The 12,137-nt window shown below is 56.6% G+C and overlaps 2 protein-coding genes across 2 annotated transcripts in view; both read right to left on the reverse strand.

Moving 5' to 3' along the window:
• Positions 1 to 616, reverse strand: part of WBP1L (WW domain binding protein 1 like) — a 59,732-nt gene extending 59,116 nt beyond the window's left edge. Inside the window, exon 1 of the mRNA XM_062496512.1 lies at positions 530 to 616. Coding sequence (XP_062352496.1) covers positions 530 to 616 — 87 coding nt within the window. The remainder of the gene's footprint in view (positions 1 to 529) is intronic.
• A 3,257-nt stretch (positions 617 to 3,873) lies between these two features.
• SFXN2 (sideroflexin 2) lies at positions 3,874 to 10,600 on the reverse strand. The gene is made up of 12 exons (XM_062496195.1): positions 10,494 to 10,600; positions 9,583 to 9,755; positions 9,107 to 9,277; positions 8,099 to 8,197; positions 7,869 to 7,944; positions 7,706 to 7,791; positions 6,981 to 7,041; positions 6,843 to 6,909; positions 6,259 to 6,308; positions 5,923 to 5,972; positions 5,640 to 5,687; positions 3,874 to 5,248 (listed from the first exon to the last, which is right to left on the reverse strand). Exons 1-12 carry the CDS (start codon positions 10,521 to 10,523, stop codon positions 5,149 to 5,151), a joined length of 1,011 nt encoding a protein of 336 aa, XP_062352179.1. The 5' UTR covers positions 10,524 to 10,600; the 3' UTR covers positions 3,874 to 5,148.
• Positions 10,601 to 12,137: the final 1,537 nt, after the last annotated feature.

Below are 12,137 nucleotides of genomic sequence, written 5' to 3' on the forward strand. Positions count from 1 at the left end.
AGCTGCCCCACTGCCACCCTCCAGCTCACTCCAAACCTCCTTCAGCCCTGTCCCCTCACAGGTCACCTTGCTCCCTGTCACCACCCCCCAAAAGACACCTGCACCTCCACTCGCAGGCCCCTGCGCACCTGCCAGCTCCAGTCTCCTGCCCTCACTACAGCCACCTTTCCCTTGGTGTCCAGTCAAACACCTTCCTCCTTCGTCCTGCAGCCACTCTGCCGCACAAAGCCCCTGCAAGCGGCACTGCCACCCGTGCCTGCATCCCTACACCACCTCTCCATCCCCACGGCACACAGGACCCCCCAGACTCTGCGTCTCCTCCAGCTCCACTCAAGGGACGGGGCTCCCCAAACCTTAGGCGGGCCCCCAAAAGCCTCTTCTTCCCCCTGGCACCTCATGCACACCCTGCCAGCTCCGCCGGAGCCCCTGTCCCAAGGGCCGGCGCAGCCTCCGCACTCACAGCCGCCCCCTTTCCCAGGGACGCAGCCCCAGGCACGACCCCAGACCCCCCCGAGCGGCCCCTCCGTACCTGGGCGGGCTCCGCGCCGGCGGGCAGCCCCTCGGGCAGGGCCTGGAGCAGCAGCAGGGCCATGGCGGCGCGGACCCTCCTCGCCATCCCCCCCCACCCCCCGCTCCCGCCTCCCCGGCCCGACTGCGGCCCGGGACGGGAGTCCAGGGGCACCCCGCGCCCGGACCCGCCCTCGACACTCGTCTATTGGGCGGCCGACGCGGCTTTGGGCTTGCCATTGATTCAACGAGATGTCGCTTAGGGCAAAACCGGGAGGGGCGGGGTCTGCGAACAGGGAGCGGCCATTTTGAGTGTGGCAGAGCGAGGAGGGAGCCTGAGGTCGCACTCTGGCACCATGTTGAGAGTGGCGGAACTGGCTGGAGAGGGGCGCGGGGGCCGCACGCACTCACACCGCAATGGAACCCAGTGAGCACAACTGGACACTGCTAAAAGGGGGTTCACGGGCATCCTCCTCCTCAGCCACAGCCTCCTTGTGGCCGCCAGGAACTCATCCTCCGTTCAGCTGGGCACTGCTGCTCATCATGACCCCTGCTCAGCCTCCTCCCTACTCACATTGTCCCAAACCCGAACAGTCCGCCCGGACCTGGGGAACACCGGGAATGGAAAGGGATGGCAGCAGCGGCATGGCACTGGACTCAAGGTGTCCAGTGGGTAGCAATGTGTTGGTGCCGACACCATTGGGAAACAAAAGCAGCATGGAGAAGAGGATCTCCCACTGTGACTGTGTCCCAGCATGTCCCCACACAGTGATTGAGTACACTCCCAAGCAGGAGTTGGGGCATCAGCACTTGGCATTGATTTACAGCTCAGGAGAGACAGCCCATGTTTCTGGGGCAGTGTCAGAGGGTTTCTACACTGCTGCTCCCAGCGCGCCAGACGGTCTCCATGCCGGATTGGCATGATGAGGTTCATCAGATGCTCAGATAACATATTGAGAAAGGCCAGAAAAAAATAATTGATTTAGCATCTTCATCTTATCTCCTGCCCTGTCTTTTTTCTATCCAGATCAGCTCACCCACCTGCTACTAGGGTGGGCCAGCAAGCGTTCACCCATCACACCTTAACCATGCTTGCTCCTCTTCCTGTGGCAGCCAAATCCCAGCCTCCACCCTGACCAAGCCCTCCTGCTGGTACTACCAGTGCTTAGGAGAACCCAGCAGCCTCCCCAGCCCCTGCTCAGGCTCTGCTGCAGACCAACATGACATCTTTGGAGGGGTTGCCATTTAAAGTGAGGTTGTAAACATGCTGGAACACTGACATTTCTGCCACACACAGTTATTGAAGGAGCTTTATTCCTGTTCCCAGCTAGCCCTGAAATTAGAGGCACAGCAGGGAGAAGGCATGGAGTTCAGGGGAGCACAGGACAAGCCCAGATCAGGTGTGACTCATTGCTGGAGAGCAATTAACACATGCTGCTCTTCCCAAGAGGGATGCTCTGGCTTTGACTCTTTGCAATGAGGTTTCCTTCCTGTTGCAATGGGAAGCGGAGGCCAGGCTGGCCACAGCTTGGCACCAACTCCTCTGCTCCCTGGTGAGATCAAGGCAGGCTACAGACTTAATGTGGTTTTGGGGAGGGCTGGCAGGCACAGTGACCATGTCCAGAGTGATGTGAGCTGTTGAGATGACTTGAATCCTGGGGGGAGATTCCAGCTGCAACCTAGAAACCGAGAAACCCTGCTGAGCTGAACTGTCAGCTGGCATAAATCCTTGTTGGTCTGAAGAGAAAAACCACTGCTATAAGCTCAGGGAGGTGGGAGGGAAGGCCTGTCTTGAGGATGGCTCAGAAATTCTACAAGCCCAGAGCAAATCTCTTACTCTGTCCATTAACAATAAACTGCACCATGTCCCACTCCCCAGGGCAGGACAAGAGCTAATGTGAGATGGCAACAGCACTTCAGGGGGTCTCTGTGCTCCATTACCCCTCTAGTATGGCTGGGGACAGGAAAAAAGCAGTGGCCAAACAGCTGAGGCTTTGCTGTCATGGTCCCAAGCTTGGTTTACTGCGGCTGCTGCCCCAGAATCGTTGGCCACAAAGCTCCCTGCCCTGCAGGACCCCTCCAAACTACCAAGGCAGGAAAGGTGAACAACAAAAACAGGGAAAGGACAGGTTTTGGGTGCTACAGCACATAATTTTACAAACATGACCATGCTCCCAAGCCCGCCAGAGGCACCTTGGACCCAAAAGACTGCTACAGGTACTTTTCTGAAAGTCCTCACACTGTTTTGGGCATAGGACAAGAGCAGCATGAGCTAAGAAGCTTAAGAAAAGCAGAGAGCAGAGATGTCTCCTTGTGGCTTCTCTCCACTCCCAACAGGAGTGACATCTGTTTCATTTCATGTCTTTATCAATTACTTTAACTGTGCTTTAACAAGAGATCTAATAATGCCCAGGAAACAGATATACAAGTTTGAACATGTTTTGCTACTTTCTGCTCTGCTGTTAATTATTTCAGATCTCTTCTACAGCTTTCTACCAGTAGCTATATGTGGTGGAAGACATTATCCTTTGCCTGTTGCAGCTTTGGCAGAAGCAAATCTGCTGTGGCTAGAGCTTGGCACTTCAAGAAGTGCCTTTTGGGTTTGGCTACTCTGTCTGAAGCAGAATGGGTAATGTGTCTCTATTCAGGCATGTGGCTGATGTGAGAATGTTGCTACCCTAGAGATCAGAGTATCCCTAACTGGAGGGAGGAGTATGGATCATCCACTGGGCCATGGGATTCTCAGAGCAGCCTCGTCACATGGCTTTGTTAGAAACACACTTGTCCCACCAAGGGCTATTTGTTCATCAGCAGAGAGCCTGCATACAGCTGACTGAAAGCAAGGGCTTTAGTCCAGGACTTGGGTTCCTTTCTCTCCCAAACAAGGCTGCAGCACATTCAAGCTGCTCTCCTTTGGGATGGGAGAGGCCTCATAGAAGACCCAAGATAGCATCATGAAACTCTGCCTGGCCATGAAGATAAACAGCACGTATGGGTGTAGGAAGGGTCACCCAGTGTCATCCTCCCAGGCCCCACAAGAGGATGAGTGTCACTATGAGCACAGCACAATCACCTTTTGTCACTTGCCATGGGACTTTGCAGCCCCAAGAACCTCTTGGGGAAGGCTGCCATTGAATGCCCAGGCGTTTCAGAGCTCATGCCACCCATTACACTCTTCTCCTTCTGGCCCCTTTGCTCACAGACTCTGATGCTTGGTCAGTCACAAAGCCCACACCTTTCCCTTCCAAGGCAAGCATAAGACCCATGTACCAGCTCAGCCCAGAGAACCAGACACAGGGATGAGCCAGAAGCATAACTCACAGCTGTTTTTTAGAAACCACCGCATTTATTTTTCAACCTTCCTCCATTGTTTGCAGTGCTGCTATTCAGAGCCTGAGTTAATGCCTTGATAGCTCTGTGAAAAGAAAGAGAAGAGCTACTTGAGAGTGTTCAGTGGAAGGCCACAAAGATGATGAGGGATTTGGAGCATGTCTTATGAGGAGAGACTGTGAGAGCCAGGCCTGTTTAGTCTGGAGCAGACTCAGAGGGATTTCATCAATGCATGTAAATGTCTCAAAGGCAAGTGCCAAGAGGATGGTGCCAGACTCTTTTCATTGGTGTCCAGTGACAGGACAAGGAGCAATGGCCATAAACTAAACTACAAGATGTTCAACCTTTACATGAGGAAGAAATTATTTACATTGGGGCTGGCAAAGCACTGGAACAGGCTGCCCAGGCAGGTTGTGGATTCTCTCTTTCTGGAAATACCCAAAACTCACCTGGATACATTCCTGTAACCTGCTCCAGTGACCCTGCCTCAGCAGGGGGGGGCTGGACTAGATGACCTCCAGAGGTCCTTCCAACCCTAACGATTCTCTGATTTCTGTGTCTTCTACCCAAAGTCAAAAGGGGGACAGAGACAATTGTCCCCTAAAGTTGCAGTTTCATAATTCTACTATGGGAACCAGAGATATAGGACAAGGGTGACAGTGCTCAGAGGAATGAAAAAAATTAGAGCTAAAGAAATTAGCTATTTTTTTCCTGGATTATGGCAATCACAGAGTGAATACAACCTGAACCTGAGAGCAAGGAACGTATAGTGCAAGCATTGGTCTCTGAACTTTAGGATGGTCACTCCCATGGTGCAGCGAGAACAGGTCCCTTCACACCTGCCAAGACATGATCCAGATCTTGGGAAGAGGCTACTGTGGTGGTTTAAGGCAGGAATGTGGTTTGATTGCTGGTACAATGGCAGGATATCTGATTTTGGAGGTAGAACTGTGCTCTGAGCCCCAAGGGAGAAAGCCTTATGCCTCGTGGGGCCAAACCCAGTGAGGCCCAGACAGTCTGGGCCAAACGAAGGCACAGGAAGCACAGGCATCCCTCAGGGCAAGAGGGACATGGGAAGGCTGGGAAATGGCCAGCACCAGATGGGGATGGCTCAGGACAAGCCAAAGTGCTGCAACTTGGACACACAGAGTCAGATCCTGATTCTACAGTGGAAGAAGGCTGCGGAGAAGATGCTGGGTGGGGGGGCAGATCTGGGCTGGACTGCACTGGGCTGTGCCTCTGCTCAGGGGATGTGGGATTGGTGGTGGCAGGAGGCCAGAGGGGTGCGATGGCTCCTGAGGTAGTCTCCTTTCACAGTCCTTTGTTAAAATAGACATATGACACTTTGTCCCCGTGCTTGGCCATGACACTGTCACGCAGCTCCGGCTCAAGGTCTGCCAGTGCAAGGGAGCTGTGGAGAGAGGGGATACACACTGAGAGCCATCATCCTCCTCCCCAACAACCAGTCAAGCCACCTTCCCTCCTCATTGTCATTTGAGGCCTCTGCAGTCCCAAGGATCTTGCAGGCTCATGGCAAGATGCACCACCCTTCCCTCCTGGTGCTGGTAGGCAGAGACCTGCCCATGGAGCCGGGTGTCCTGCTGCTCCCAGCACAGAGCTCACAGAGCAGGGCAGGCACATGCTCTCCTGCTGCCCTGGGCACCAGCATGTACAGGCAGGCACTGCCTTGGGCAGAAGGGTAGGTGCCCATCATGCTTCTCCTGGGATTGGCAGAGAAGAACTAGGGGAGGAGGAAGGCTCCCGAGATCCCATGCAGAAGGGGGAAGCAGCGGAAAAGGTACCATCTCTGGGGGAAGAGGGCACAGGCTGCTGGCACCATGAACAGGAGGCTGTGGGAGAAAAAAGAACAGAGCTTCAATCTTGGGGATCCCAGCCTGTTTGCCCACCAGCCATACGGACTTCAGCCTAAGAGGTGCTGCTCACACCCCATGACTCCCAATAACTGGAGAAAGCCCAAGCTGAAAGGTAAGCAGCTTTTCAGTCTCCTCTGGGAAAGAAGTTTTTTTTCAAGCATCCCTTTGGAGCTTTGGATACTCACAGGCAATTGAGCAGTGAGATACTTACAAGCCCCCGCAGAGCAGCACCTGCAGAGGTCCATGGAGAACCTGGATCCGCTGCAAGACAACAGCCAGGAATAAGTCCCTCGCCTCACCACAAGACCCACTCACAGAGTAGGCAGACTTCTCCCCTCAGCAGGGCTGAATGTCCAACACCTCTGGTGTGGACCAAACCCTTCCACCCTCCCATAGCCTCCCCATGTCACTTGAGAGGCCACTGGTGTATCAATGACTGAAGTAGGGAGCAAAGCAAGCTGGGCTCTACAACTCCCCATTTCACCTCCAGGTGGGAAGCAGGGCTGGAGCACCACAGACCCCACTGGCAGGAGAAACATGCACTCACCTGCATGAAGGTGAATTTCTCCAGCCGCTCCATGATGATGGGCAAAATAACTAGGCACAGAGAGAAAAGGTCAGTCCAGATCCTGGAACAGCTATCCTACTAGTTAGCCTGCAGGGCTGTCCCAGCAGGACCACCCACCTGGAGGCCATGGCAGCAGCTAGTTATGCTGGGGGTAATGGTGTTTGCTGACAGCAAGGACCTGACACAAGACCCCCACACATCCATCACCTGGGCAGCATGGTCTATGCTCCTCATGCTCCTGTGCTTCCTTCTGGGCTTGCAGCATGTCAAGGGTCTCAGGAGCAGAGGGCTGCAGCGTGAGGGTTTAGGGCCAGAGAGCACAAGATGCATCCTTGTGGGGCCAAACTGCCATAGGAGCACCCCCTGTCTCCCAGGCTGTGGTTTGGCATGGAAGGGGCTGGGGGCCTGTGATGGAAATGGCTGGATGAAGAGAGCAAATGCTATCTGGCATGCAAGGCCACCCTCCCTCTATTTCATGAGGGAAACTAAAGCAGGGAAGGGTAGGGTGGTGGGTCCTGGAGAGTCCCCAGTTCAGTTGCACACCCTCCTGCCCCCACACTCACTCATGCCCGGTGCTGCCATGGTGATCCTGGAGAGCACAACCTGCGCAATGCCCTTCACTGCTGCCCTCTGCAAGCAAAATCAGCAAGTGAGCCCTGGCAGCGCCGCACCCCAACCCGTATCCCCATCTTCAGACTCACCCTGGAGCGGCCGAGCTCGTTGTTGTTCTCATCTGTCACTGTGATCCCGTTGATGATCTCCCTGAAGGGGACAGGCAGCCAGGAGTGGAGAAAACATGAGGACGCAGCAGCAGGGTGAGGGGGTGCCAGGGGAGTCCTCTATGCCAGCAACCCCAGATGCCCCCAGGGCAGAGGGCTCCAGCACCCCGGGGCACCGCAGTCCCCAACCCAGCCGATGCTGCCATCTTCAGGGCACAGCTGTGAGCAGAATCTGGCCGTGCTAGGGACAGACAGTGCCCCGGATAGGCAGCTGAGCCAGGGCACAAGTCCCTCACTCAGCACCTGAGCTCCTTGTGCCGTGACTTGTGGGGAACCCCGAGCAGCAGCCACAGGTCACCACAAGAAACCCAACTGGAGTGTCCCAGCATCAGGATACCATGGACTGGGGTTCTCCTATGACATGCAGGAGATCTTTGGGTCTGAGGGATCTTCCAGCACAGATTCCAGAACAGCTATCCTCAGCTGAAAATCCCCCTCCTGCTCTAGGCGGAGGCTGAGCCATCCCACCCAGCACCCTCCACCACAGACACAGCACTGCAAATGCACAGACCCCAGTTCACCTCCCTCCAGCTCCCAGGATGGGAACCCAAGGCAGGGAGGCCAGGCAGCCCAGGAGCTCGGCTGCCACAGCTTGCCTTTGGAGATAGCTGGGTCCCTCAAGCACCCCAGCCACGTGTGACACTTACTGTTGCCGCATCATGGGGATATTGACACAGTTGGCAGCAGCGACAGCTGCAAAGGGGACCCAGCGGGCCAGCAAGGGGGGGGCTCGCTGTGGGAAACAGGCTGGCATCAACATAGGAGAGCAGGATGTACCCAGCTGCCCCAGCTGGCCCTGGCCTGGCATACCTTGGTGTAGAGGTTGAGTCCCACTGCAGTGGCGAGGGCTGCACCAGTGGCTGTGACGTAAGCCACCCCGATTTGCCTGCACAGTGATTTTTATAAGAAGGGAGATAACAGAATTACCAACTCTGACTCAGCCCAATTCCTTTTGTGCCCAAGACATGGCATAGGGGGTCTTTACAGGGCATCCAGGGCTGCTTCAAATGCACACACTCCATCCTGGGGGGCCCGCTCACCTCAGAGAGATGGGGGAGGCAGCGTTGCGGTTGGTGTAGTTGACAAAGGCATTGAACGACTGGTTCACCCATTGCCAGAAAACCACAGCAGGCACTGTCCTGTGGAGGGAAGAGACCAGGAGAACACCCAAGGGCTGTCAGGGACACATGGCCTCTGCCCAGGGCCAGGCTTGGAAGGGAGACAGCCAAGATGCCTGCAGTCCACTCATCATGGTGTCTCCAAAGGAAAACTGAGGAACTGTGGCAAAATCACAAGCCATTGGCAGAGCTGGGTAATGGTCCCAAGAGTTCTGGTTGCCCTAGGGAACATAAGAAGGGGGGCCCCAGTCCTGCAAGACATTTGGGCAGGGATGGGAGACACAGCTCTCAGCAGGGTGGCAGCCATCCTCTGCTGGGCTGAGATAAGCCTTTGTCAAAGCAAGCAACAAGGAGGGAATACATGGGGACAGAAGTGGCTCTGGGGAACGAGGGTGCCTGGGTTTCTACTGGTGTCTCAGGGACACTGATGTGGAACAGGAAGGGATATAGGGAGATGAGGGTCTAAGCATGCTTTGGAATGCAGGGGGTGGAGAAGGGAAATGCAGGGAAGTATCAGCAGGGGCTGAGGATGCTTAAGCAGCCTGGCCTAGGGCACATTTGGTCCTCAGTTCCAGACTGCTATGGGCCACAGACCAAGAGCAGGCATCAAGTAGGATTTGACTGTATCAGTCATTCCAGGGGCTCTGGGAAGAGCTCAGCTGAGCTCAGGGTGAGGTGAGACCATCTCCAGCCATGCCAGGGGCCAGGGAGATCTGTGATGCTTCTACCACAGGCTGGGTGCTGGGGACAGAGCCCAGAGACACTGGGTTTGTCCGCAGGACACAGGCAACCACAGCAGCCATGGGCATGCCTTGGGCAGCACCCAGCCCCAGAGGAGGCAGACTGGCTGTGCTCGTGTCACCAGGGACCTCGAGAGGGGCTGGGGGCTGTCAGAGCTGTGTCCCCAACCTGGTGTACCCAGGAGCTCACCGATAGAACTGGAGCATGCAGCCAGTGATGGCCATGCCGCCCGGCACCTGGAAGGACATCCTCCCAATGAAGTTCATCTTCTCACCGCTGTCAGGGTGGAAGGCTGAGTCGTACAGCTTCTTGGCATAGAGCAACTGCTCCTGGCTGCTTCCTGGTGGCACCAGCCCGGCCCTGCAAGCCCAAAGCCCATCAGGGGAAGCTGCACAGACCCGTCAGCACCCGGCACTGCCGAGGCACAGAGCTCCAGGCACCATATGAAAGTCAGAGGAAACATCTCCTCAGAAGGATGCATGTCACAGCTTGAGGCTCCTGGGAGAAGCCTGGGAAAATCCCCCCAAAATTATCTCCAAGAGATGTTACATCACAGCGTACCTGCTTGAGAATGACTGCCTCCATCCCCCGGCAACACTGCACAGTGGTTGGGATGGCCAGGAACACAGGGATAGCACCTGCCCCATCTGTACCCCTGCCCTCACCTGCAGCCCTCCACCAGGGCCTTGGCCCGGTCCAGCTCCTCCTCTGGCACCAGCACTGTCCGAGGGTCGGTGATGTTGAGGAAGTGCTTCAGGCGCCCCACAAAGGTGCTCTGGTCCCAGCGTGGGGAGTCAATGTTGAAGCCAAGGGAAACTGTGTCCATCTTGGCGTAGGTCTGGGCAGGGGGAAAAGGCTGCTCAGTAGGATCCTGTCTTGCTTGCTCATTGAGTGCACACCTGCTACAGCCACAGGAGCAGTTATCTGGGTGAGAGCCATGGCAGGTTTATGTTTAACAGGACGATTGGACTTTCAGCAGCCCTGAGCCCAGGAGGCCCCTGCACTCCTGCTGTTGGCAGAACACTGCAGTCAGGCTGCTCCTTCACACATCACTGCTTGCCTGAGGTCGCCCCACTTGTGCTGCACCCCACAGCACCTGGCACCTCCTCCTTGGGGTAGTATGGTGCTGCACAGCACCGTAGGGACCAGTTCAACCCTCCACAAGGCTGCCCTGCAGGCACTCCTACAGGGGCACACTCTGCAGCCCCGGTGTAGGCAGAGCACGGCACCCCCACACTGTGCTATGCCCCACATGGCACCAGCCTGCACATCCCTCTAATGCTGCTCTGCACTGCCATGGCATTATCCTGCGTGCTCCCCGGGGTGCAGCACCACATACCCACGGCTGAATCACAGAATCACAGAATGAATTAGTTGGGGAAATAGTTCTGAGATCATCTGAGTCCAACCTATGACCAAACACCACCATGTCAACTACAGCATGGCACCAAGTGCCACAGTCTTTCCTTGAACACCTTCAGGGACTGTGACTCTACCACCTCTCTCAGCAGTCCTTGCCAGCATCTAATCATCCTTCTGTCAAGAAATTCTTGCTAACGTCCAACCTGAACCTCACCTGGCACAGCTTCTCACTATATCCTCTCATCCTGTCAGCGGTTTCCTGAGAGAGGAGGCCCACTCCCACCTGGCTACAACCTCATTTCAAAGGTACTTATAGACAGCAATAAGGTCCCCCTGAGCCTTTTCTCCAGGTTAAACACTCCCAGCTCAGCCACTCCTCATAAGACTTGAGCTCCAGACTCTTCACCAATTTCCTTGCCCTTCTCTGTAAGCCACAGCACAGCTCGGCACACTCCAGGCTCGGTTCGGCACGGCACGGCACAGCCCCGGCACACCTCCGGCGCGGCTCGGTCACGGCTTACGTCGGCTCGGCACGGCTCGGCACACCCCCATCCCTGCCCTGCCCGTCCCGTCCCGTCGCGTCCCCACGTGTCCCCACCTGCGGTCCCGGGCCCCTCTCCCTCCGCCCGCCCACGTGGCGCTCACCCGCCCCGCGCTCCGGTGCGTGGCCGCCCTCAGCCAACCACAGAGCCACGAGGGGCCGCGCCCACCTGTCCGGGAGGGCCCCTCGTGCGCATGCACCCTTCGTGGGCGGAGCCGCCGCTGGCCCACCCCTTGGCGTGGGCACGTCGGCGCGCGGGGTGGGTGTGACGCAGTTGCCCATGGTAACCCCGGGCAGCGCCGAGGATGGTGAGCGGGGCGGGGGCGAGCGGGGCCGAGGCGGGGGCCCGGGCCAGCGCCAGAGCCAGCGGGGCCGGGGGCTCATGAAGCCGCGGATGATCCCCTCGCGGGGGGTGGGGTGGTGGGGCTCGGAGGGTCTGTCGGGCCCGGCCGGGCTCATTGCAGGTACGGGCAGGCCTTGGGCCATGATGGGGGGTACCAAGGCGATGGAAACAGGAGGACCGAGCCAGCCTCTGCTCGGTGCTGTCGGGCAGTAGGACAGGAGGCAACGGGCAGAAGCTGATGCACAGGAAATTCCACCTGAATAAGAGAAAGAGCTTTGCTGTGCGGGTGACCACGCACTGGAACAGATAGTGCAGAGAGTTTGTGGAGTCTCCCTCACTGGAAATATGCCGGAAACATCTGGACACGATCCTGTGCCATGTGCTCCAGGATGAGCCTGCCTGAGCGGGAGGTTGGACCAGATGACTGACTGTGGTCTCTTGCAGCCTGACCCATCTTGTGACTGTGTGACACCCACCCAGGGATAGGGCCAACCTGGGATCTGAGTGCCCATCTGGGGCATCCAGTCAGGAACAGGAGCCTGGAGCTGTGCAGGTTTGGTCACCCATACAAAGGGATGAGAACAGGATAAGTCTGGGGCCTCCAGCCAGGGAAGGGTTTGAGGCCCTGGCAGCATACAGACATTATGGGAGACACGAAAAAAGGTGGTTGAGTCTCAAAAAAGGCAACAGAATTGGTGAAGGGCCTAGGGCACAAATCCTGTGAGGAGTGGTGGAGGAAGCTGGGATTGTGTAGTCTGAAGAAGAGGAAACTCAGGGGTGACCTTATCACTCTCCAGCTAGCTCCTGAAAGGAGGTTGTAGAAAGAAGAGGGTTGGCCTCTTCTCTCAGGTAGAAGTGACCCAAGTGACAGGACAGGAGGAAATAACCTCGAACGGTGCTAGGGGAGGTCAGACTGGGCATTAGGAAGAATTTCTTCACAGGAGGGGTGATTAGACAATATAAGGAGTTGCCCA

The sequence above is a fragment of the Cinclus cinclus genome, chromosome 7, assembly GCF_963662255.1.
Source record: "Cinclus cinclus chromosome 7, bCinCin1.1, whole genome shotgun sequence".
Classification (NCBI taxonomy): Eukaryota; Metazoa; Chordata; class Aves; order Passeriformes; family Cinclidae; genus Cinclus; species Cinclus cinclus.